Raw genomic sequence first — 26429 nt, forward strand, 5'->3', positions numbered from 1 at the left:
TGAGATAGATTAAAAAATGATCGATAAGCAAATTTTTCAAATTTACTTTAAAATTTCCAGCGTTTTTTTGGTAGATTTTGATTCCTCTAAATTAAAAACCGAAAATGTTGGCACATAAATCCGAGATAAACATTTATTAACTCGTTGCGAGGTTACACACATATTCTACAATAAATTGAGTATTGAATGCGGTTCAGAGGTCGAGGTAGAGGACCTGCGTGGCGCAGAGGGCGCCGCAGAAGCTGAGCACCGAGGCGACGCAGACGACGGCCGTCGTGGTGCCGGCCCAGCTCACGATGGCGCCCATGCACGCGGACAGAATGAGCTGCGCCAGGAACACCATGCTGCTCACGATGGCCACGTCCGTGCCCAGACCGCGCAACTGCTTCGGCGCCGCCGCCGGGCCCTGCTGCAGCGGCGCCATCGACGCCGCCTCCTCGCTCTTCATCATGTGCTCGGCTTCGCTGAACTGAAATTCAAATAGGCCGACTTATAATTATTCCGTCGAGGCAGACCAAAAAGTCCTCAGGTCGCATGACCTGAGGAAGGTTGGTGAGAGGTAAGGGTGAAAAATCATCGCTCAGTATTGCCAATTGTACTCAAAACTACTGGAAAAAGCATTAAAAACCGGCTTGGGAGCGGATCTCAGGTCGGGCTACCCTGAAAAAGGTCACTAGGGTATCCCAGGTAAAACCCCATTCAAAGACCTGTTTGATGAGGGGTCGTGGTCAACGATTGGATGAACAGCCGAATTTTTATAAAAATAAAAACATTTCTTTGGAAAATTTTGACTTTTTCGAAAAATTGGCGTAAATAAATTCGTAAAAATTCGAAAAATGGTCCGATTTGGGAAAACCGCACACGGGCAAACGTGCCTCATTTAGGAGCATCGATTGGTACCTAAATCGGCGCCATCCGGCCCATAGGACCTCACATGGGCTCCGAAAACAAAAGTTAGAAATGTCACAATTCGTGTTTTTTCGACTTTAAAAGTTATTAACTCGGCTGCTATGGGTCGTACAGTAAAAACCCAAAGTTTTTCAGACTCGCCGTAAAATTTTGCGTATTTTAGGACCCCTTGCCGTCGCCGCCTGCCCCTGCCACCCCCCAAATCGGTGCTATTATAAATGTAGGGGGTTAAAATTTAAAGTAAATGTTTTAAATTGCCGAAATTTCACAAACTCAACACATTTGGAAGATTTTTAACTGTAACACCTTACAGAAATCCCAGAATTACCGTATTCTCCGCATGGTAATGGGCGACGAGCAAGTAGGGCATGGTGAACAGTGTCGAGTACATGACGCCTGCTGTCCAGGAGAAAATAATGACGCCAAACTTGGCTCTGGTCAATGCGAGCAGCGACATTCCCGTGCAGTACACCAACTGGCCGCACACGTAAACCCGTTTCGCCCTGCAATTTATTAAATAAATAAATAAAAAATTAAATTTTGTCTTTTTTAAATCTTACTTGAATCTCTGCACGAGTTTGTCAATTACGAGAGAGTAGCAGGCGCAGGACAGAGAATACATGGCCATTCCCCAGCAACCAAATCGCACGCCATCCTCGTAAAGATTTCTTTTCGCGGAACCTTCTGCAGCCTGAAAAAATATTAAATCAATACCAGTGATCGAAATTTTCAAAATGGTTAATATCTCGAGTTCTAATGAAGCTAGAACCGTAAATTTGGTCTTAAAAGATGCCTAATTAATAGACCGACAATTTTTATATATACAAAAATTGATTTTGAGCTTGAAATATTTTGAATTTTTTGAAAAAATTGACATTTTCTGTGTAGAGTAAAAATTGAGAAAATTTAAATTAAATTGTTTTGACTCAGGAAGCTTGCAAGGTCTACCAAACTGATTAAAATATTTTAAAATTCTAACCCTGGCATCAGGGTAATTTCCAGCACCAGCACAGTCTAATTTTATTCCGTACCTGAGGGTCGCCTCCGAACACAGCTTCGCCCACGAAGTCTGTGAAGTAGAGCGAGTAGCAAACGTGGGCACTCCAGCAGAATAAATTAGTGGCGCACAAAATTCGCATTGAGCCGGGCATGTGGACGATGGACAGCAGGTAATGCCGAAGAGACGCCTGAAAGTCAGGCCGGATTGAATAGAAAATAATCAGAAAAACCGTCAAGCACGAACCTGGGTGGCGATCGGCGGCTCGATGTCCTGGAAGTTGTAGTTTTCAGGGTTGCTACCCTCTGGTGCGCCGCTGGGCTCGTTCTTGTGCTGAGAATACTCATCGCCATACTCGTCGTTTCCCTTTGTTTTTAATCAGAATGTTACAAACCGTCTTTGACGAAGTTTCTGATCAAACCAATCGATTCCTGAGGGTCGAATTAGGTATAGTGGATATTTTTTCCGTTAAAAAAAGTGCAGCGCGACGTGCGAACGTGTTTTCCCGCCAAAAAATATGAATGCGAGAAGTTCGCATGCGTGAGAGCTGGTTTGAGCATTTGCAGAGAGAATGATTCTTTGTCTCAGATCCAGCCCAGCTCTGACGCATGCGCATTTCTCGCATTCATATTCTTTTGGCGGGAAAAAACGTTCGCACGGCGCGTTGCACTTTTTTGCGCGGAAAAAACATCCAATTTACCTAATTCGACCTTCAGGAATCGATTGGTGGGCTCAGAAACTGCGTCAAAATCAAATATGCAATATGCTCGACAGGCAAGTCACGCAGGTTGCATATAGAAACAGAATTCAAATTCGCACTAACTTGGAATTGCGTGGTTTGCTCTTCAGTAGCTCCGTAGGTCATTACACTCGGCTGATGAGTGAGAGTTGATCTTCGACGTTGCTCCTTTTGATTTTTTAAAATTTAATTAAAAAATCCAGGAAGGAAATAATTAAATACCTTGTCCGGATCGACGTGACTCGCTTCCTGCTCGGCCAGCAAGTAGAGTGGAATTTCCGTAAAGCTGGTCACTGTCGCTGCCACGCATCCGATGAAGATGAAGGTGATCAGCGTGAACACCGCCCTCACGTGACCTCCGAGCATCACACCTGACGGAATGAACACCAAATTTGAGATCAAGCGTCAATTTAGACCATCTTCGGGTGTTTTTTGGAATTTAAAAATTAGCGACATCTTTTAAAAATCAAAAATTCCCCTCAAGAGCAGTCTCAGGGTACCTTTAAAGGGTGTATTAGGCTTCCTTTTTCCAAAAATTTAATTTTTCTAATTTTCGCAAAATGTTTGAAATTCCAAATATCGGGTTCTAATCTTCAGAAAAGCATAAACTGCAAATCGTTTGACTTAGCTTGACCTCCCCTAATGAGCTGAATGGTTTTTAGGGTGCTAACCCCCAACCCCTATTCATCCCCTGAGTCGGAAGTGATTTTTTTGTAATTTTATATCTAAAATTTGTAATTTTTGACTCTTTTATTTTACTTTCTCTCTATTTTATCGAGGGAAAAGAATTAAAACGAGACCTATGGCGGTTGCGTCCCAGTTGATGCCACCCATCGCGTATCCCATGCACCCGCCGAGGCCAGCCATGATGGTAAAAGTGCTGAGGCCCCTGGCGTGGTCCTCTGGCTGCGTTACGTCCAGTAAATAAGCGCGCGCTGGACTTTGACAGGCGTCCGCATCAAAGTCGAGTAGGACTGTCCCCAGGACTGTAAACAGCACCCCCCAAGGGTGGCTCCCGATAATCGACTCCTAGAAACACAGACATATTTAGTTAAATTTTTTTTGTGGTTAAAAATTGCACCTATACCTGACTTGGTGTGTAATTTTTGTCCATTTCAGCCAAGGTTGCGTTGTAAACAATGCCGTGCGTATCACCAAACCAATAGCCAATTGACTCGCCATTCGGTACCAGCAATAGGCCTAGCAAAATTGGAAAAATTTATTAAAGACCGTCTTTGACGAAGTTTCTGAGAACACGAAATGGTTCGCACGTCGCGCTGCACTTTTTTAACGGAAAAAACATCCTTTTTTTCCCATTCGACCCTCAGGAATCGATTGGTGGACTCATAATCGTCGTCAAATTGAAAAAATTACCAAGAAAGACGCCTAGTGAGAGGGCAACGATGAAAGGCCGTCTTCTGCCTAAGGGCAGGTCGCACCTGTCGCTCAGGGAACCGAGTATGGGCGTGAGGAAGAAGCCGACCAGGGGGCTGAGACCCCAAACCAGGGTCATATGTCGGTGGGCGACTCCAATCTTCAGCAGCGTGGGCGACACGAACGCTGTTTCGGCAGAGTACGCGAATTCGATGCCCATCACGGCGGCCGAAATGCGCACCAACTCGCCCCTTGTCTTTTGTCTACTCGAAAAAAACATTTAATTGCATAAAAAGGTCAATTCCTCAACTAAAGATTAGGAAATATCCTTAATTTGTGAATTTTCTTGCCTGTAAATGTGCGAAAAGTCGTGCGTTGTTTGCGGCCGGTGGGTGAGCAGCCCCCTGAGGCCGGCCACGCCACCCCCGCATTCGGCGTAGCGCTCCTTGTAGGGTGCGAATTTTTGCGACCAGTTGTCCCTGAAGGCGTGCAAGCGGCCTAAACAACCCTGGTATTCGTGGAGTTTTTCCGTCATGTTGTCAAATATTCTTCTAATTCACTTCTTTACATCTAAAATCAGAATTTGCCAGTTGTATAAATCCTTTTTAATGTTCGAAGCCTGAAAATGAAATGCCAACAAACGAATTTAAACAAGTACCAACAAGGTTTCACTGTCAGAAAGGGTTAAAATATTTTTTTATTTTTTCTTCCGGCCAGAATATGTAAAAAAATCTGAAAACCAATTAAAAGAAATTTTGTACCTTAATTTTTGTCGATTAAACCGTGCTTTGCGATCGTGCCACACCTTAATATTTAATCTTTGTTGTATAAAAATTATAATATTATGTATTTTTCCTTTTTGTAAATTAATCTGCTTTTTTTAAAAATCACCTGCTGTTTAATTTGGCGTGAACAGGAATAATTATGCAATTTAAATCAAGATCTTGAAGTTTTGCAGCTAGTTAGCTAAAAATAGGTTAGTCTCCGTGCCAGCGGTTTGTTGTAAAAGACTGTGACAAAGAAGTGGCTTGGCCGCTTGTGTTGGGGCAGCCCTAAAAGTGCTCTGCTGCTGCTCAATTCTTGGATTAGCAGAGCAGAAACAGAAAATATGGTTTCAAGCACCTTAAACACCCGCGCTCGCTTCATCGAGCAGTGCGACAGCCGCCGGAATTACGCAATGCTCCAGTTTCGGAAGCGGAAGATTCAGCAATCAATGGGAACGGGACAACAATAGGGATGAAGCAGGCAGTGTTTCGTGTGTGTGTGTACACACACGGATCCAATCAACGCGATCGAGTGCCCTAGACGCGAACACACAATTAAATCGCAGAAACAGCCCATAGCAAACCGAGTTCTAATAATTGCCAATTATATTTCGCGCTCCCGATCTTCTTTAACAATGGTTAAGCTCCTTACAGAGAAAAATAAGCTGCACCGCATCTCAAAATATTCGATTTTTCACTTCAATCTAATTAACCCATTTTTTTCTCTTTGCGATTAAATAAATCAGTGTGTGCTTGTATAGGTAAATTTGTAAATTTTGCAACTCACTATTTCCACGCCAGAAGCGAAGGGAAGCTAAAGAAAGGCAGCGTCCAGCTAGGGGTGAGAGCCACCCTCACTGCTCGGTGCGTGACTGACTGACTCGCTCGCTCGCTGCCTGCCGCGCCGAGCAGGGGAGGTTTAGGGGTGCAGGCAAACGATTGAAGCGGCGCTGCCTATCTGCCCGCTCGGCGCTCTCACTTTATACAACGAATTTCGTCTTTTCTCTTTTCTATTGCCGTTTCCTCAATAAAGATCGGGCGTTCATCAGGATTTGTTGCGTTTGCAGGATTTGCTCCCTGTTTATTGCACGCTGTTTATTTCACATGCCTATACAGGGTTGCAAATTGGTTTGGGCGATAAATCACTTATTATCGGGATTGAATTAAATATTCGCTGCATTTTGTGTTTTTGTTATTTTTTGAGAAAATAATTGACTCAAAAGTTTGCTAGTATCAAAAGACCGCCCTTGAGAAATTTTCTGAGCCCACCAATCGATTCCTGAGGGTCGAATTAGGTAGAAAGGAGGTTTTTTCCCTCCAAAACGTTGAACCGTGACGTGCGAACCTTTTTTCCCGCCAAAACAATACGAATGCGAGAACTGCGCATGCGTGAGAGCTGGTTTAAGCACTTGAAGAGAGACTGCCTGTACGAATGAATTCTTTGTCACATCCAGCCAGCTCTTACGCATTCGCAGCCCTCGCAAATACATTCATTAAGTTTTGGCGGGAAAAAAGTTCACACGTTGCGCTGCACTCTTTTTAGGGGAAAAATATCCACTTTACCTAATTCGACCCTCGGGAATCGATCGGTGGGCTCAGAAACTTCATCAAGTACACTCTTTAAGTCAAATTTAGATGGTTTTTTATGCTGGTCGCGTAAAAAATAGTCAATCGTGCTATTTGCACAGCGCTTAAAGTCGTAAAGGAAGAGTTATATAAAAAGCACCTGCATTTCGTCGAGGCAGTCGGAGCTGGGCGTCCTGGAGTGGAGGGCGGAGACGGGCGCCGAGAAGAGCAGGTCCTTGGCGGCGGTGCCGACCGACAGGTCGCCGTCGATGCTGGTGCTCTTGCTGGCGGTGGCCGAGCCGCACGCCGGGTACTCGTCCACGCACTCGAAGTGCGCGAAATTGGCCGACGCCGCCGCCGGCGACGACGACGCGCCGACACCGCTGAGCACCGACTCGCGCGACGCTTCCAGGTCTTCGAACGCCTCCACCGACGCCAGCTTGCAGATGACGCTGCACGGCGTCGGCGCCGCCAATTGCAGCGCTGATCTGGCGACGCTCCTCGTCGGTGACGTCGCCTCCGCGGCGTCCTGACTACTCAGGGTACTCAGGGTGGACAGCGTGTCAACCTCCTGAAGGGCTGAACGCGCGAACAGCGAGTCTTGAGAGAAGTTTCCTGGTGGAAGTAAATAAAAACGCGATTTGTGACATTTCAAACTTTTGTTTTTGGGGCCCATGCGGGGCTCTATGGGCCGGACGGCACCGATTTTGGTACCAATCGACGTCCCTAGGAAAGTCGCGTCTGCCCATATTCAATGTTTTAAAATCTGACCATTTCCCGAATTTTCGTGAATTATTTTCAGCCGAATTTTCAAAAAAGGCAATTTTTTAATGACTACCGCCAGCCAAATCTTTTGCCCAAAGCTAAAATTCGAAAAGTTGCTCACAACTCAACGAAAAATTTATCTGGAATAATTTTAAAACCAAACACGAGCTGATCCGATCAAAATCCTTGGAGAAAATAATTTTTTTGCTTTTAAAAACGTGATTTTTGAACATTCTCCATCGGATGTTCGCGATTTTTTTTCTTAACGGAGAAATCCTTAAGGGTCTCACCGACTCCGTCGCACGCGCATGACCGCCGCCGGCCTGTAACCCGATTATCAGATTTTTTGCGCCCATAGAAAAATTAAAATTATTTTTTATCAATATTTTGGCTTTGCAACGCGCCAAAGGTCATGGGCAAAAATGGTTTTATTTTTGTTAAAATTCGGCCGTTCATCTGATCGTCGATCACGAACCCACATCGAACAGGTCTTGGACGGGGCTTGAATCTGGCATACCCTAACAACCTTTTTCAGGGTACCCCGACCTGAGATCCGCTCCCAGGCCAGTTTTTAATGCTTTTTTTAGTTATTTCGAGCACAATTGGCGACACTCGGCGACCATTTTTACCCTTGCCAGTCACCGACCTTCCTCAGGTCACGCACGATGTTTTTATACCTACCAAAGAAGGCTCTGTCATGTATGGCGGAGGCGGAGAATCAGGGTGGGGGTTGTTCCCGGGTTGCTGAAAAAGACTCTGTGAGAGTGACTGTTCTCAAATCAGAGTATGTAATTGAACCAACCTGACTGCGTGCAAAATTATCGGCGCCGAGCCTCCCTGTTCCTCCGACCAGGCGGTGGAGGCCCTGCGAGAAGGAGGCGACCTCGAGCGCAGCAGAGCCACTCTCAGGGTCACGTTGCGTTCCCTCCTGAGACACCAAATGGAATCCATATTTTAAAAATTTAAAAAATAACATTTGAATTTTATTTAATTTTGGTTACGTGGAGGGGATGCCTGGCGTTGACTTTGCGCGCCTCCTGCCCCTTGATTTGCTCTTGTTGCTGGTCCTTCCGCGTCCTTCGGCGCTGCTCGGCACGCCGCTGGGTCCGGCCAGCTCGAGACTGCGCCTGCTGACCACCTTGATGATCTCGTCGTAGCCAGGTGGCGCCTCGTAGGTCGGCGGCTCGTCAGGGGCCAACTCGGGTTCAATGCTAGCACTGTCTGCTTTAAGAAAAAGCCATTTTCACTGGAAATGATCCCAAAGTGAATATAAAGTGTGTTTCCAACGATTGAGCTGAATTAAAAATAAAATATTTGGCACTTATATTTGATTAATTTTAATATTCCATTAATTTTATCTTTCATTTTGAATTTTAAAGTGAAATTAATGAATTCAGGACCGAGGAATAGTCAAATTTTTAGATATTACCGAATTTCTCGAGACATTGAATGGTTTTCTCTTTTGAATTCGACCCCACTAACTATAATTAATCATAAAGAGAGCGAATTTTGAGGGGAAATTTGATATTTAAAATAAATTTTAAAATAAACCGTGCTTTTACAGCATGGAGACAGTGCTTGATGGTTTATGCAAGTAGTAAATTGTTGAAATAAAGATAAAAATACGAACTATTAAATAGTCTAATCAGTGCTGTGTTTATAAATGCGTGATGAGACGTCATCAACAGATAACTAATCTTAATCTCACTCCTCATATTCACTGCTCTATCTGAATAAAAAATAAACAGTAAAATATGACAAGCTGGAAAAGGCCCTCGTCAGTTGCTCCTCAAATATGGCTACGCGAAAAAGGAATTGTGGTGCGAGACATCACACCTGACCTCGACCAGTTCGTCATAGCCCACCTGGTAATTTCACAATTATTCGCAAAACATTTTATTAAATTTAATCAGGTGGAATATCTGTGCCGAGATGCTCCTTTATCGAAGAGCATGCAGCTGCACAAAGACGAGGCTTCGTTGGAAGATATGAGGCGGCTGTGGCGCGACCTGAGTCTGCCCCAAAGAGTGTCGTTGGTTGCCCTGGCTGAGGGGACGCCCGGCGCCGACATGCAGCCAGGTAGATTCTCGATTATTTTTAATAAAGAATGATTGGCATATAATTAAATTCATATAGTTACAGCCGACAATCCACCAATCGTGTTGGGAGCAAACGTGCTGATGGTTGTTTCCAAATCTGACCCTGAGCTGAATCTGTTTGACACCCTCAAAGGGTCTGTCTTCAAGAGTATAACCTCACACACGGAGAAATTCAGCCATGGAGTAGACATCTTTGATAAGTACGCGTTTTTTAAAAAAAAAAATAAAGACCGGCATCTTTGACGAAGGTTTTGAGCCCACCAAACGATTCGTGAGGGTCGAATTAGGTAAAATGGATGTTTTTCCGTTAAAAACGTCCAGTTTGACATGCAAATTTTTTTCCCGCCAAAACAATATGAATGTAAGAAGTGCGCATGCGTGAGAGCTGGCTGGATGTGGCAAAAAAGTCATTCGTACAGCCGGTCTCTCTGCAAGTGCTCAAACCAGCTCTCACGCATGCGCACTTCTCGCATTCAATTGTTTTGGCGGGAAAAAAGTTCGCACGTCGTGCTGCACTTTTTTAACGGGAAAAACATCCACTGTACCTAATTCGACCCTCAGAAATGGATTGGTGGGCTCAGAAACTTCTTCAAAGACACCGGTTAAATATTCCTGAAAATGTGATTATTACCTCCATTAATCGATGTTTGATAATTTCCCTTTCAGATACCAAATCGATCATTACCTTGATGGTGTCGGGCTTTCCGTGGGCCGCAGTCACAGGGGTGGGGGCATCGGTGAGTTGCTCCTGCGGGCGCGTAGGGATTTGTGCGCGCAACTGGAAATTCCTGCCACCAAGACAGTTTTCACTTCAGCCGCAGCCCAGAAAATTGCTAAAAGGGTTGGATTTCAGGTGGTCAAAGAAATGCCATACTCCGAAATGACTGACGAATCGGGTCAACCTGCTTTCCCTGACCTCAGTGATGGAATTCAAACTATTCAACTAGGAGTTTGGTCTTTTAATTGACTTTTGGCACCCGCCAGGTTGTTTTTACTAATAAATATTCAATTTAATAGGAGGAAAATATCGCTTTGACTGTATGGAATCCCTTTGTTACTTAGAAATAAGGAAAAATTTATCTGATTTTTGGGAATTTGTCACCGTAAATCAACTTCTTTGCTTTGTTAATTATCAAAATCAATGCTATACATTACTTTTGTCATTTGTTATTTTTTTTTGAATAAATATTGAAGGCAAAATAATTCTGGAGCGTGGACTTAAAGTTACACAGTGCTCGCTTGACGATTATGAAAAAAGAAAATCCAATTTTATACATTTGTGGGGATGTGTCGTCCAGTGGAATCAAAATATGTGAATTCCCTTGGTAGTAGCGATTTATTTTTATACTAAACCTTTATTTTAATTCTATAAATTTATTGAATTACTGTCCATTTTAGTCCAAATTAATTTATTTTTAGAAAGGGAAAGATTATGACTTAAAAGCTGAGAGAATTTATTGTGTTGACAAATAATAAAATGTATCTAAAAGAGATCGACTTGAGGAATTGCGCTAGTCAAATTCTGGCGGTAAACAGCGACGTCGTCAAATTTATGCAACGTCCGAGTTCGTAGCAATTGCGCAGTCGGTTTTGCTCATCACAGGGACAGTCACCTTTCTCAGGACCGTCTGTAAATGCAATACAATAGTGTAAATCAACAAATGGAACTCTCTGAAATATTCTGATACCGATGTTATATTGAAAAAAAGTAGGTGAGCATCACTGATGGCGTCTGTCAGGTTGGGAAAATCACTTTCGCGGAGCGGATATTTGGCTTCACGAAATTTGTTGCAAAATTTGAAATGTATAAACTGGTCGTCTAAGATTGATTCGATTTTGGCAGGGGATCGAATCACACCAAACTGGTCAGTATTTGATGATTTGAAAGCGCTGTGGAGTTTGAATTATTTTTATTTCACTCTGGAATCAAAACATTGAAATTAAGGAACTTTGCATATTACCTTAAATCGGTCGTCCGTTGAAAGAGCAGCACGAATTTGCTGCTGACCACCAGTCCAGGAATTGTGACGTCGATCGGGGCGCCTGGCAGAAAAACGCTAATTCTAACCTGCGTTTCAACAGAGGCGGTCAAAAATAATTCATATATAAACTCTAGGGAATGTGAATTAGATGGAAACTGGGTTTTTTTTTATTTTATTGCATAAATCAAATCAAGTTTTCAATTGTTGCCCTGCGCGAGTCAATCCAATTGAAGCGGGAAAATGAGATTACAAAATGTGCTTACCACGTATGGGTACTCGGACGGACTTGTGTCCGTAACCGCAACTGCTTCACCCTGCTCAACAGCTATCGGGAACAATATTTAAATTAGAAAATTGGCCGGTGTTCTGATTTGATGAAGTCTATCTATATAAACGAATAAAAATGTGATTAAAAAACTTCACGAGTTGTAAAAGGCACGATTAACTTTTGAATTTTCTTTTACAACAATTAGCCAGTTTAGAAAGAAACTAAATGCGAAAAATCATACTTAAGAAAAACGGGCAGCAAAGGAAGATGTTGATGAGAACTATGTTGGACAGCATTTTGAGGCACTTTTTAACCACAATTTAATTTCCACGAGCTTTTATACAAAGCGCAGTGTCAAGGGGGAATATTATATAGCATATCTTTCACAATCTGCAAGACACGACCTGTCAAGAGGCAATCGCTATATTATCTTCTGCTTTTCCGCTTCTGATATAATATTCCATTTAAAATAAATTAATTGGTATTTTTTTATCGTTTTGCAGAAAAGTTGAAGTGTGAAAGAAAGACAAGCCTTTATCAGAGTATCAAAATAGCTTTTAGAAAATGATAATCAAAATGGAAAAAATACGCGCTGATCTGTGAGTTGCTCGAATTAACAGATACAGATATTTAGATGAACCTGATTTAATTTAACATATCTGACTCCGAATTAGTATGTTTCCGCTGACATGGTCCGCACAGAATCAACGCTTGAATTTCTAATTCCTCTTTTAAAAAAAACTCCTCCATGTGAAAAACTGATTTGATTTTAATTTTGACACCTGTTTAGTTCATTTTCTCTTCGAAAATATAGAGCGATGACCTCATTATTCAGCAGCGGCCTCTTTTCTACTATCTCCCCTTTTGTCACTGCAGCGCGCAGCCAGGAAGTAAACGCGGCGCACTGCTCGCCCAGTTCGAGTGAATCGCTTTGTTCGCGGCCCGAAACTTGCGTGGCTGCACCCAAAGAGTGAAAAAGAATTACGTACCTATCACTTGTGAAGCCCAAACTGCTCTTCGGAACAGCAGCGTGGCATGACCCCTCGACAAAATCTAACATGGAGAAGATGATCAGGGCACTACACTTTACTCACGGCAAAATCTCCTCTCTGTGCCTCCGCAGCTCGCCTATCTATAACGGATCTCCTGTTCTTCAAGATGTGCCTGACAGGGATGTCGAACTGAGACGCGATGGCACGAATCACCTTGGGCCGCGCGTGTACCACGGAGACAATCTGCTGTACCCTCGGCTTCAGCGTCAGCGTCGGTAAAGAGTAGAACGATATGCCACCCGCACTAAAGGCCTGCTCTGCGGCACAGTTTCCTTCACTCCGTAAGGCGTATGTGTCATCAAGATTTTCATGTGTGATTATTGTGATGTCTTTTCTGATAACTACTCTGGGCTCACTTCGGCTTTTTCCTCCTGGTTAGATTATTAGCAATTTAATTGTTTTCCAGAAGTGTCGCCTTTCTCACATGCTTTTTCCTATATTTTTAAATTGACATGAATGCATACTGACTAAATGTATAAGAGTAAACAAACGTACATCTCCGGTGCTATAGGAAATAGACAAAAATTTAACCTGACTTATTTTCTAAGGAGGGATGTAACAAATAAAACGAGCTAGGTTTATTGCTAAGAGGAAGACTGTAATTTATTGTCGGAAAAATTTAAATGAAAAGAAATCAGCTACGTTAATTTGTGCAGGAAAACACCAATTTAAAATTGGTGAGAAAAACCTGCAAAAGAAAAGAGACTCTACGTTAATTGGGGTAGGAAAACACCAGTTTAAGTCGGTGTAAAAAAACCTCCCAAAGAAAATTGGCTTTAATATGAATTTACTTTAAAATTTTTCATTTAATTATTGCAAATTCCAAATTTTAAAAAATGCGGGAAATGCAGGCAACCTTCAAAAGAGGAGCTCTCGTCTACAGACCACCGCTCACTCTTTACATCGACGTAGTAAAACCAATCACAGAACAATTTTATTAGTAATATAAACATAGAGTAAATATAATATATACATTTCTAATATCATTTAAAAATATTTCAGTCTGATACAAACTCATCACGATTAGACAGTCTATTTTGTGTCACAGAAATTATCAGTCTCAATAGCAGATCATATTATTTACAAGACAATTAAGTCAGGAACACATTATGTACATACAAGTACAAGCCTTTCCTCACTATAGTGCATATAAAAATATTGCGAGATCTGAGTAATTAGAGATCCACAGATAATTCACAAAATATCGAGTTTTAACTCGTTCTCAGGTACGTCACTGAATTAAAATTTACGAATGGAAAAAACGGAACGAAAATTTTCTGCTTGCTTGAGAGAATTGATATGTAAAATCCTAGAAAATTATTGTTGGGAATGCATGAACTCATAATTTATAGGATTGAGTGAAAGCCAAAATTAGCTAAAGTGGCGCTTTAAATTTTTGTGAAAAGTGGCTGCAGAGTTTGCATGCTTTCAAATGGTGAGAACTGTTTCCTTACTTGAAACCTGATTTTACTTCGCAACAAAGAGTTTTCCTAAAAGGTTTCACACGCTGTTGGACAGATCTCGACGAGACAAATCGAAATCTGCCATGAAAATGTGGTCAAACGATAGAAATTTGGGAGAAAATTGGACAATTTTGAAACTGTACTGTATAGCAACGTCCTCTTAGATTACTGCAAAATTTATAACTTCTAATTGCATCTAAAAACTCGAATATTTTCAATTGTCACCCATTATCTATCCAATCTTAGGCATTGCCAGCAATGCCTAAGCAATGGGAGATATTCTATGGAATATGACAAGTAAAAATTGTTTCAATCAATATTTTTGTTGCTCGTTTTATCCCTATCCGAGGAGAGGGAAGGGCACATACTGTGCTTGCACGAAATGCTGAAATCCTGGTTGCTACAACACCGTGAACGGATTATCATGAGCGTACCAGGCTGCACAGGGACCCAGCCCACTCAAGGGCCACTTGCCTCCGCACCGAGAGGACTTGATTGAAACTTTGAAACGCTACATATTCGACGCGTGATGCAAAATCACGCATGCTGTAAAGGTGCAAACCAGCAAGTAGCGATTTGGCCTAGAGCTGTGCAGACGGTCGCCCGTTCAGCCACTGACTGCACTCAATGTTGCTTGGTTACTGGTGTATCCAACATGATACACCCTAGACCCTTATTGGATAAAATAAACAAGTTTCTCTACAATTTGCAATAAAAAAGGACCTTGCAACAATAAGAATAAAATGTTCCAATTTCATTTAAATTTCCATCGCTTACTCCACGCATTTTGTTGGTGGATTTCGATTTCTCGCGTTGAGATCTGTCCAACAGCGTGTGAAAACTTTTAGGGAAACTCTTTGTTGGGAAATAAAATTGGATTTCCAATAAGGAGAAACTCCTCACCATTTGCTTCCCCCTTTCTAAAAAAAATGTACACTGCTCTACTTTATTCAATTGTGGCTTTTAACTGAATCCTAAGGAACAAATCCATATGCTTTCCCGTTTGAACTGCTCAGCAAGTACGTGAGATCACAGGGAAAAACCAGACCAGCTATATACACTTACAGTCTGCAAATATGTACACAAATCACAGCACTTCCTGTTCACTGAAGTTCTTAAGTCCTAGTTCACCTGATGCGTTGGCTAAATCCGAAATGATCCGAGACATTCTTCATACCTGTGAAAAATGCATAAAAAGATACATGAGCTTATATAATCTAAAGTCAATTAATGAATCATACCTTATTCGATGTTGTCCTAAGAAGCTTTTAATTGCAGGCTGAAGTTTTGGAATACCATCCTTGCTGTGTAAGCCACGCCCAGTCACGATAGTAACGTTTGGATGACAATCGAGGGGAAGTGGTGAAATGAGCTGGAGATAAAGTGTCATAACCTGCAAGAAATAAAACATTGAGCATACAAATATTTTATTATAGTTCGATATTAATTAATTTTAATAAATTCATATAAAAAAAACTTACAGTTTTTGCCTCCATAACTGTCAAGTAATGGAGATCGATGAAAGTGCATGTAGTTCTTCGCAGGATCAGATGGTACAATTCATTCATCTTAGAATCTGTTGCCGACACTCTATTCTCCAAGGGCTCTGCACACATTTTGCTCCCTTCGATGTTTCCCTCGATGAACAATGAGATGCGCGCTGTCACTTCCACTCTAAGAGCCTGTTGCATCTCACTTCTGATCTTTGACGCTTCCGCTGCTACATCCGATGGCTCCATGTCGATCTGCTGACTTTGTTCGCCTGCCTGAAATCACAAAAATTAATTAGTTTATACAGAGGTACAATGTTTTCAAATAAAACTTACCTTAAGGTAATGTTCGATTTGTCTTTTCAACAACTTCTCTATTCGTTGCTGATGGGATTTATTGCTACAGTCGTCGTGCATCTCAGCCACTAAAAACGCTGTCAACTCTGGATCATTTCTCTCCATTTCAAGAAATACATCCCTGGCCACATGATGGAGGGATGTCATTTCTCCAATGGAGGAAATATTGAGAGATCTGTTAAGCGGTGAACTCTGCAAAATATTAACTATTAGTAATGTTTGGCTATTTGAGTGGGAATTAAAGCACATGAAGTTGATCAAAAATATTAACATCATCAACATTACCACCGAAAACCGATACTTCTTTCGCTATCTCAGAAATCCCAGAAAATCGAATTGTGTGAATTAAATGTTTTTATGCAAAGTATGTGCGAAAAATATACGAAACGAACGAAAAAAACTCGCAAAAGGTCACATTAACCTCCGACCTGCGAATTTTTTTTGTAAAATGAAGAGTTGTTCAGGATTGAAATCTAGGTTGGGTGGTTAAAATTTCAATGCAGTCAAATTTTCATTACAAAATTCGAATGAGCAGTTATTTGCGAGATTGGAGGTCGATTGGACGCGATTTTTCAGCGTTGAAATTTTTTTGTTGGCAGTCATATTTACTTAAAGTACTTGTTAATAGATGGTGAAATTCCAAATTTGAAGCTCGGGAATGGGGGCGTTCCCTATTTTTTCGGTATCTCAAAAATACCCAAAAAACGAATTGTGTTAATGAATTCTAAACTGCAACTATTGACTGCGTTGAGGTATCACCTTGAAACTTTTACTTCCCAACCTAGTTTTTGATCCTGAACAACTTTTTCATTTACAAAAAATTCGCAGGTCGAAGGTCCAGGTCACCTTTTGCGACCTTTTTTAGAAAATTCAAAATTAAGGGATGATAGCCCCCTACGATTTTTTTGGAGTTCAGGGCTGAAATGTAGCCCGTAAAATTCTGCACAAGGAAACCAAGTTTCATAGGTGCAATCGCGATGCTTTTGCTGCAATTCGAATTTGAAGTTTGAAAACCTGCTCGAGGCCGCTTGATCGCGCATGCACTTTGAGCGGCGAGTTCGCCTCTCGTTCGTAAAGTTAATGTTTTTCGCATTTCACTTGCTTAGAAACACCAAGAGGGCCTAGGGTAGACCAAGGAAGGTCGAAATCAACCTTCAGGGTCTGTCCCTGACGTGACCCTGAGATACAAAATTTCGAAAATTTCCAATTTCATCGAATTTGGTGTCTTTTTATAGGTTTTCACCACCGCACAGCTCAAATATACAGCCAAAACTGCCGAATGAAAATCCTGAAACCAGTGCTTGAAATAAATAAGCACCGGTTTCAGGATTTTCATTCGGCAGTTTTGGCTGTATATTTGAGCTGTGCGGTGGTGAAAACCTATAAAAAGACACCAAATTCGATGAAATTGGAAATTTTCGATGTTTCGGATCTCAGGGTCACGTCAGGTACAGACCCTGAAGGTCGATTTCAACCTTCCTTGGCCTACCCTAGGCCCTCTTGGTGTTTCTAAGCAAGTGAAATGCGAAAAAAATCAACTTGAAGAACTAGAGGCGAACTCGCCGCTCTGAGTGCATGCACGGTCAAGCGGCCTCGAGCAGGTTTTCAAACTTCAAATTCGAATTGCAGCAAAAGTATCGCGATTGCACCTATGAAACTCGGTGTGCTTGTGCAGAATTTCACGGGCTACATTTCAGCCCTGAACCCCAAAAAATCGTAGGGGGCTATCATCCCTTAATTTTGAATTTTCAAAAAAAGGTCGCAAAAGGTGACCTGGACCTTCGACCTGCGAATTTTTTGTAAATAAAAAAGTTGTTCAGGTTCAAAAACTAGGTTGGGCAGTGAAAATTTCAAGGTGATACCTCAACGCAGTCAATAGTTGCAGTTTAGAATTCATTTACAGAATTCGTTTTTTGGGTATTTTTGAGATGGCGAAAAAATAGGGAACGCCCCCATTCCCGAGCTTCAAATTGGAATTTCACCATCTATTAACAAGTACTTTAAGCAAATATAACTGCCACCTAAAAATTTCTACGCTGAAAAATCGCGTCCAATCGACCTCCAATCTCGCAAATAACTGCTTGTATGCATTTTTTGGTACCAAAAAAGAACTCCAAACTCATAAATCATTTTTGTAACCCATTACTCATTTTCAATTAAAAAAAACCTGTATGATGAGACAAAAAACACGTTGAGGAACTTCCACTGATGTGTCTTCTCTTCACATCCGTGATGCAGAGTTCAATTCGCCATTCTTTTCTGTCTCTATCTAAACATGATCTAGAGATTTATTAAAAACAAAAGAAATCAAGGGGATATTGTCGATTCAAGGTGGAGTAATTGAAAGCTAATACAGTAAATGAAGAGCAAATTATTAATATTCCTTTGTGAGAAATATTTCGAGTATAAAACAGACATATATAATACTTACAGCTTTACTCTGTGTTCCATTTTTACCAAACAGAAGATTGGTCAATTCCGCACTTGCTGTGAACTTCTTCTTCTTTCTCTTCTTGATGCTCGCCGTTGTGGCATCTATTGAAAACAGCAAAAACAATCACGATTTTAATTTCCTGCTTTTTGTTTGAACTGAGTGAGAGTTTTAATGCTCGGCCGCGCTCAATTAATAGCCCCTTGACTAGGCCGAGGTAGGCAACTCGCCGGTCATACGCGCACAGCGGAACAGCATGGGCCGAAATGCATTCACTGTTGTGTCATCCGTGCTCGCTCGGCGCTCACGTTGCGCATTAAATCCAAAACGCGGCACGGAATTTTCATCTGGCCGCATCTTGCAAACCGAGGCTCGTGCCTTAATTGTTTTGAATTATAGCGTTGCGAAGTTCAAATTATCCGTGCGCCGCGTCACGGAAGCGGTTTAATTTATTTGGCAAGTGGGCGTGCTCTGTGTGTGTGTCGATTTGCATAAGAAAGCAAATAAACCGCACCAAGCACCGGCGAAAAGCTCCTAAACTGAATTTAAATTTAAAATTGCGGCAAGAGCCACCATCGCGCACTGAACTCGGCCAGTGCGTGCGTTTGATTTTCGAGTCGTCGCTTTTTGGAATGCTGCACCACCTGCATTGACAGACTGTTCGGCGGCACAGTTTCCTTCAAAGTGGAAGGCGTATGTGAGTGCGTGTTTCTAGACTGCAGCTAAAATATCGGAGGCACGCAAATAAAAGATCAATCGCAGGTGGGCATCGGAATGGCATAAATCACAAGAGTGTGTGTCACTGCCCGGCGGCAGATTTGCATGAAACATGCGCCGAGAGCGAAGCACATGGGCTCGATCGGCGATGGTGGTTTTAATTGCGAGCCCATTTGAAATTAGCGCGCGGCTGCTCGTTAGGCGGGCGGACGGGCGGAGTGCGTCGCTGATTGGAAACTTTTCTTTTGTCTTTCCCGGTGGCGAGGCGCGGCGCGGCGGAGGAAAAATTGTCGGTCCAATTATCGTCATTGATGGCGCGCAAATTAGCCTTTTCTGCAGTCACAAACACGGCGGGCCAGCATAATTTATTCAGCCGGCGTGACAACAGACACAAACACGGCATTTTTCCATCCCGCCGGTGCATTTTCCGCCGACGGCGCCAACTGATAGTAATAAACGCGCTTAAAAGGTGTAAACATCGCAGATAGCCGGCTGCGGCTATGTGTGTTTGTGTGTGTCGTCAGTGTCGTGTGCAGAGATGTGCAAGTGGAAGTGGAAGAAGTCGTGGGTGCGTTGCCTGCTTTTTTAAACATAAGGCGCATTATGAATAGTGAATGAGGGAGACGGGAGGGAAGATTGGCAGGAGCGGGATGACAAGCGCGGGAGGGGGAGGGGCAGCTAGCCGGCCGGCCGACATATTTTCGCCAACAGACACGGCAGCACTAAGTGCATAGTGCATTGCAGTGCATGTACATACAAATTTATTTAGGAACCGACGCTCGCTCGGAATTAGTTGAATCATTATGTCCCATTTCGTGATCTTTTGGGCAAATTCAACGCGCAGGAGCTTACTACGCTTACGGCGACAAAGAATTGACGTCGTTGTTGCTGCCTTCAGCCTGCTTCAGCCTTGCCGCTGAACCAGAGAAGAATTTGGACCATTTGGACAGCTAAATAAGGTAGGCAAACATTTCATTTTTTATGCAGTCTTTCTGTAAGGGTCATGCATCGTGCCCATTCGTTTTTTTATCGACATTCTGCGGATTTCGCTGATGTTTCGGCAAAGAAATTTCGTTAATGTATGCAATTTGTGGCTAGACATGCATTAATTGCATTACGTACATACATATCTTCATGCTATCTATGTATGCACAAGCTACAATCTATCATTTCCCCCGCCAAAACAGTAAATTTTCCGCAAGTTTCCCGATGTATCATATGTACATACATGTGAAATTATTAAATTACGATGCAAATGATTTATGTAATTGCAAATGATATCTCGCAAATCGAAGAAAGCAGCAAGAATTCTTTGCTCGCAGAATCCTCAACGCTGATTGGCTGCACGCAAGGCGCAAATTTAATGTCAACAGCTCACGCGATTTCTTTTGCAGCAGCCAATCAATCTGAATGAAGTGATTATTTCTGTTTTAAAAAAGCGTTCGTTTTTCCAGCTATTTTTTCCGTAAAACAAACAAATAGTGGTGCATTTTTGCGAATTGCAAAATTGGTGAAGCCCAATTAAAATGGTGGCTGCATTTTTGCCTAAAAAAATTTGCCCGGAACGTCAAATAAAATTTATCCGGGAAGGAAATTGTCCAATTGAATAACAAAAACCGTCTTTGGATTAATTCCTTTCGGCTAATTTCCATTTTACGCGGTCCAAATGGAATGAAACGCTTTCGCAGTCCGGGAAATGACTTGGCAACCTGGATTCCTTTATTGTTTGCGTTGACGAGCGACCATTTTTACAAAGCGAATGTGTTTGTCTGCCACATTAACAACGATCAAATAACGTTTTCGTAACAAGCACAAAAGTTTTAATAGTCGCCTCGTTATTTTGCACAGGGAAAATACAGTTATTTCATTTACAAGCGACGCTTTACTTTTATTTTCTCCTTTGCAGACGAGCAAGCAGGAAAATATTCATTTCTACAATCGATTTTCCCGGGTACAAGGAAACACAATTTCTCTTAGAAATTGTTTCCGGCGCTTAATTAGATTGCTTCCGTGAATTTGCCTCCATTGCCAGTCTGAATTTTCTCTTTTTCAAATTTTATAGAAGTTGTGCGGCCGAGCTCGGCGTATTTGCGCAACCGCTCAGCTAGATGCCCGTTTCCAGAGCAATAAATCGGTGTGTAGCAAAGCCTTACGCTGACGCATTCAATTCGTTTCGATTTCCATCTCAAATCCGTCAAATTCGAGTCCGCGTAATGGGCCAACTTTTGTCTTCGCCAGGCCGAATTTCTGGGAAGGCCGGTTTTGTGGTCGCATTCGCCAACTCGAACACACATATTATACACAGTGTGTGCCTGACCAAAAAGAAGTAAAAGGAGACGGTTTATACACGGAGAACTTGCGTTCAAGTTTCCTATGCGAGTCGGCCGAGCGATTAGTTTGTGCTGATTATTTTCTCAGTTGGCCACGCTCGCGGCGGCCGCCGGGGAAAAGCGGAACGAGCGAAATTGTCGACGTTGCGCGCCCTTTACCTTTAATCGTCTCACAATCAGCCGAGTGGTTTGTGTTTTTCTGTACTCACCGTTTGCTGAATCGCGGCAATTCTTCAAAGGGGCCACCGTGCCAGCAGCAGACTCGTCACCTGCGAACAGAGACGAATAAAATCAAATCACGCTTTCCGACGGGATGGAAATTATTTTTAGTAAAAATTGTTTCGTTTTGAATTGAAGCAAATTATGAGGAGGTAACAACCCGAAATGATATTATTTCATCCGTTTAAAATCGAAGAAATTCCGTTAAAGTGTAGCAATTTTAAACAAAAAAACAATAAAATTTGGGTGTTGAGCGATGAGCAATTTTAAAGGCGCGACCAGGACGAGTAGTAAAAAGTCTCCACCGACGTATTTCTAAAGGTGAGCGCTCTTGAGAGGTTCACAATTTACATAACAATTACCAGTAAATTTTACTGCCAAAAAATGGCTAATTTTAAAAGTAGAAATTTGAAATATAACGAACCTGCTAAGGGGTCGAGGTTAAGAGCTAACAGGGACAGGGACGGGATTAATTTTTCTGGGACTGGACAGGGACGGGACCAAAAACCCGTTCCCCTCTCTATCGCCGACTCGGGCAACTATACAGCTGCGTGCCCTCCAACCTCCAACGCCCGCCCGGCCAGCATCAACGTCCACGTGCTCGACGGTAATGGCCCCCGACTAATTTCCCACCCCGCCACCCTCCACCTCCCTCGTCCCAATGCCCTGCTTTTCATTAATTTTGCGCAGACGCTATTCCTTAAGAAATTCCAAAATTGATATTTCCAGCAAATTGATGCGCGATAAGAGTTCCCCATCGTCAGTTGAAAAGGCGAACTCTTGGAGTGTATATCTCTACTACCTCAATTGCTTTTTCGTTACCAATGCTAAACGATTAATTTTTTTTTTCATTTATGCTGGAATGCCCCAAGGGGTCCTCCATGAATTTTGTGAATTTTGATGCTGTACGTTGACGATTCTGCTCGTTTCCTCGCGCAACAGGAAGTTTAATTTGCTTTTTGTTTCATCAAAAAAGCTCTCTGCAAACGAAAATGAAAAGATCGGTTCTTCCGACCGCGGTAGGAAAATCAGCAAAGATTTTTTTCCTCGAAAATAAATATTTATTTTACGTATCTCAATTTAAATATTACTACTATTACACATGTGGGGAGTGATTATAACTCTGTTGATTTTGCTGATGGAATTCTAACAAATTGAAAAGTTGTGAAATGAAATGTCTGATTGCCCGGGCCGCCCGTGGGAGTAGCCATTGTTAATTCAGTAGAGTTAAATATTAAACTAGTTTAGTAACATTGAACAGAGTATTTTGTGTCAAGTACAGCATACTTTGCACTGAGGTTAGTGAATAAGGGAATAATTTAGGTGGGCTCCTTGCGCTGCGTGGAAACAATTGGAGCAGCCGTGGAATGAGCATCGCGGACAAGTCGGACTTTGATTAAATCAGCAGGCAGAATGGCACACGTCGCTCAATTAGAGACGAGGGGGAACATCCATCTCCATCAGCAATTTAAATTAGCCAGGCGGGCAGGCGGCGTGCAGTGCTGGCAATCCATTCGCTCGCACACTCGATGGTCCTTCGCGGTCCGTTTAGCCGCACGTGCGCGCGTTTTAAGGCAATTTGACGGCAAATCGCCGTCTGAGACGCGCTCGCTCCACGCTGAATATTACTGCCATACGCAAATTTTCCTTGAGAGAGCACATTTTCCGTACAATTTGGCCAAAGTGCGGAGCTTTGAGCTTTCTGCAGACCGGCACACGGACATTACGTTAAAAATGTCTCTCTATGATTTTTTCCGGAACGATTTCTCCGCCATTTGTTCTCTCGAGTAGGCATTGATGATCAATAGCAGTAATTCTTGCTGTTGTCTTTTTACGAATATATTTCTATAATTGCTGCGAGCCATTAGCCATTACAGGGAAATCACGAGATTTTCTTTTCTTGCTAAATGATTATTAAAAGCGTCGAATCTTAAGGAGCGGCAGATGCTAAAAGCGCTGTGCAATTGATACGATTAATTGCCATCTGTATTTCTACAAATTTTTAGCCGAATAAAGAGTCAATTTTCAAATAAAATATGCTGCTAGAGTTCTTCTTTAATTTTATGACTACACAACTTGTTTCAATGCATTTCTTTGTTGTGGAATTTTTTCCAAGGAATAAAAATTACCTTAAAGGCATGTAAATTGCCTTTTCAATATATACATTTTCAAAATCTCAATTTTTCAATTCCAACCTCTTCTCACAAAATAAAGCAACTTTAATTGCAGATTAATTCAAATAGGAGGAGTATTTCAGACACCTTGATATTACAGAGTTAAAGGTTATTTGTTCAATTTGAAGCTAAAAAACAAACATCTGAACTTTAGAGCCGTTTGTATAACTCGATTTGGTCTTGGGAGACGTTGAGAGAATTCCATTTGTTGGGAATCCGAGAATTTCCATGGAGGCGGCAGTGCGTTATCCGGCGGAGAAATCGAGAAGTGTTTCAAGGGACAAACATGAGGCGAGCAATTGCATGCAGTAGGTCGAATGGTGGAAACGCGAGGACGTGCGCGGAATAGCGAGTGCGCGGCGTTCGCCCTCTCGCACGCACACATTATTTCGCGACTCCGTGTTTATTGGGGTTGCAGATTTATCGATAACCGCGCGCTACGCTGCCGGCCGCGGCGAGCCAAATTCCAAATATTCGCACATACACGCAGATAGTCGCGGATGGCCATTTGCCGACGCTTCGCTTGATTGTATGCAGACAAAACTTGATTGTATTGCATTTTGGAATCTGTAATTTATCAACAATTTTGCCAGCGATCGGAGGCCAGCATTATTTAGCACTTGAAGTGTGTCGAAATTTTGAGTTTGTAGCTGGCAGCAAAGTGAGTCGATTACTACCGTCTTGTCTCCATTTCACGGAGGGTTGTACGCAAATGATAACACTCGCGAGCAAGGTATATTATTATGCCGCAGCCTGAGCGGCGCGTGACACCGTGAATGCCAAGCAGCACGCGCGCCACCCGCCGCAACCAGAATGACTTTTACACATTTGGCCGGCTGCTGCGAGTTTCGGTTCGGCACACTACACCCACACACACACACGGCAGCGCAGAATATTGCACTCGAGTGTGGCCGCTTGTTCATCTGTTCCGGCGGTGGGTCGGTCGGACGGTCGGTCCGTCGGTCGGCGGATCCCGACATTACTCCACTTCAAGAGGCTCGTAAATAGCGACCGCGAAAGGAAATCGAGAAAGAGCCTGTAATCTATGGCCTCTGTTAATTTTGATTGCGACTCGCTCGGACATAATTCAAGTGTCAGTGGCCGGCAGGAATTCCCATAAACTCGCGTGTTTCCTCTCTTCTGATTGGCAAACAAACCAACATCTGTTCTGCACGATGCGGCGCCTTTGAGGCGATCCGTCATGCCTTGTTCCAGGCTCCAATGTGTTTTGCTTAACAATAGAATGCCCTGGAATGTTACAATTTCTTCATGAGCAGCACGAGTCGAGTACAAATTCGTTTTACTCAACGAAAAATATGGAGTTGGGGTATAAGAATGTAAAAAATCACCAGTATTGGCGTGAAAGCTAATGTTCAAGAATTATCACCAAAATAAATTTTTCTGGATCCATGAGGTGTAAGCAGCAAGCTGACCATTTAATTACATTGAGTTACGTGCAAATTAATTAGGTCAATAAATACGCTTTTTTTGGGTATAAAACGAGTTTAAGATAAAATGGCGGGTAATTAGAACTAACATCATTATTCGATGGGAAATTCGCGGTTCTCTTTTTAGCCAATAGTTTGTACCGTCAGAGGTAAAAAGCGCGAGGATTTAGGATTTCATCTGCCGCGCTACTGCCTTGGTCAACCCGGAAAGCACTAATTTGTCGAGATTTCTTTGGCAATTTTTGATTGTATGTGAACCAAAATTTCAAGTTCAAGCCATTTAAGGCTTTTGACGACAGGGCAGAAAATTTACAAAAAAAATTTCATTACCGCCCATTTCTACAATTTTTTTTGACACGTTCAAGTATAGGAAAACCCAGCACTACATACAAATTGGTTAAATTAAAAAAAACAATACCTCCAACAAGAATCCCAGGCTAACGCAACCCTGTCCAAAATTTAATTTTTGTATCATTCGGTTCTTCATAAGTAGTCCAAAAACTAAATTAATACGGCAAAATTAAAAAACGCAACAGTCTCACGTTAAAATTAAACCATCGCGCATCTACTTTTCAATGGCCAAAACGAGTCATTTTCATTTCTAGAAATGATATTGTGGTCAACTTGGAAAGATGTGTTTGCCGCATGTATTTTAGTAAATATAAGCCGATGCATTTTATCATGTTTGTGGAAACCCTGGTTTGAAGCTGCATTTCTTTATTTTAGATAGATTGTGTTAATGTAGCGGAGTAATTATAAGAGGTTCAGAAAGAAATTATCACAGCTCTCGTAGTTTTTTTGAGTTTTGCGCCACCTAGTCGGGTAAACGACGCAATATTGAACGTTTTTCAACATACATCTCACCTTTCAAGTTTCATCCATGAATAACACAAATCTTACTTGCGACACAAAGAACGTACCGCACGCTCATATCGAACTCAAAGTCAAATACTCTCCGCGCAACGCAGCTCGACATTTTCCTTTTTATGCTCGCATATTATTTGCTGAAAAGCATTGCACGCTTTTTACGCATCGCGCAGGTTTATTAAATGATGGTAATAACGCGGTGAAATTCCCCCGATGTGGAAAGTTGTACGCAGAAAGAAAAGCGAATCAATGAAACACATCTAAGCAGGATCAGAGAGGAGAGGAGCAAATGAATTTATTTCTAATGCTGCTGTGCGCTTCACGCTTTGCCGAATTCATGATGTGATCTGAACCTTTGACATTTGCTCCAATTCTGCTTATTTTTGCTTCTGCAACAAAATATACTGGAGCGAAAATT

At 42.2% G+C, this 26429-nt stretch overlaps 3 protein-coding genes across 3 annotated transcripts; all 3 read right to left on the bottom strand.

Annotated features, from left to right (window-relative positions):
* Positions 1–113: 113 nt before the first annotated feature.
* lovit (loss of visual transmission) lies at positions 114–5666 on the bottom strand. The gene is made up of 12 exons (XM_065485736.1): positions 5571–5666; positions 4370–4589; positions 4020–4282; positions 3733–3845; positions 3446–3674; positions 2868–3016; positions 2730–2813; positions 2153–2272; positions 1941–2096; positions 1470–1600; positions 1238–1412; positions 114–469 (listed from the first exon to the last, which is right to left on the bottom strand). Exons 2-12 carry the CDS (start codon positions 4552–4554, stop codon positions 194–196), a joined length of 1881 nt encoding a protein of 626 aa, XP_065341808.1. The 5' UTR covers positions 4555–4589; positions 5571–5666; the 3' UTR covers positions 114–193.
* A 5097-nt stretch (positions 5667–10763) lies between these two features.
* LOC135938455 (uncharacterized) lies at positions 10764–11783 on the bottom strand. Its single transcript, XM_065482096.1, has 5 exons — positions 11705–11783; positions 11459–11520; positions 11175–11281; positions 10902–11103; positions 10764–10841 (listed from the first exon to the last, which is right to left on the bottom strand). The coding sequence occupies exons 1-5, from the start codon at positions 11757–11759 to the stop codon at positions 10764–10766; spliced, it is 504 nt and encodes a 167-aa protein (XP_065338168.1). The 5' UTR covers positions 11760–11783.
* A 3174-nt stretch (positions 11784–14957) lies between these two features.
* Positions 14958–16194, bottom strand: LOC135941527 (uncharacterized). The gene is made up of 4 exons (XM_065487131.1): positions 15805–16194; positions 15460–15744; positions 15220–15371; positions 14958–15155 (listed from the first exon to the last, which is right to left on the bottom strand). The coding sequence occupies exons 1-4, from the start codon at positions 16105–16107 to the stop codon at positions 15122–15124; spliced, it is 774 nt and encodes a 257-aa protein (XP_065343203.1). The 5' UTR covers positions 16108–16194; the 3' UTR covers positions 14958–15121.
* Positions 16195–26429: the final 10235 nt, after the last annotated feature.

Source organism: Cloeon dipterum, chromosome 3, assembly GCF_949628265.1.
Source record: "Cloeon dipterum chromosome 3, ieCloDipt1.1, whole genome shotgun sequence".
NCBI lineage: Eukaryota > Metazoa > Arthropoda > Insecta > Ephemeroptera > Baetidae > Cloeon > Cloeon dipterum.

Excerpts from the sequence above, each read along its gene's own strand:
- LOC135941527 (XM_065487131.1), bottom strand. The coding sequence starts at position 16,107 with ATGTTGATGATGTTAATATTTTTGATCAACTTCATGTGCTTTAATTCC. Across the intron at positions 15,745-15,804 it reads AAATCGAACATTACCTTAAG|GCAGGCGAACAAAGTCAGCA; the intron begins GTAAGTTTTATT and ends TTGTGATTTCAG. Across the intron at positions 15,372-15,459 it reads CAGTTATGGAGGCAAAAACT|GTTATGACACTTTATCTCCA; the intron begins GTAAGTTTTTTT and ends TATTTCTTGCAG.
- LOC135938455 (XM_065482096.1), bottom strand. The coding sequence starts at position 11,759 with ATGCTGTCCAACATAGTTCTCATCAACATCTTCCTTTGCTGCCCGTTT. Across the intron at positions 11,282-11,458 it reads CGTCCGAGTACCCATACGTG|GTTAGAATTAGCGTTTTTCT; the intron begins GTAAGCACATTT and ends GTTGAAACGCAG. Across the intron at positions 11,104-11,174 it reads CAACGGACGACCGATTTAAG|CGCTTTCAAATCATCAAATA; the intron begins GTAATATGCAAA and ends CAAACTCCACAG.
- lovit (XM_065485736.1), bottom strand. The coding sequence starts at position 4,554 with ATGACGGAAAAACTCCACGAATACCAGGGTTGTTTAGGCCGCTTGCAC. Across the intron at positions 4,283-4,369 it reads GACTTTTCGCACATTTACAG|ACAAAAGACAAGGGGCGAGT; the intron begins GCAAGAAAATTC and ends TTTTTCGAGTAG. Across the intron at positions 2,097-2,152 it reads AGCCGCCGATCGCCACCCAG|GCGTCTCTTCGGCATTACCT; the intron begins GTTCGTGCTTGA and ends CCTGACTTTCAG.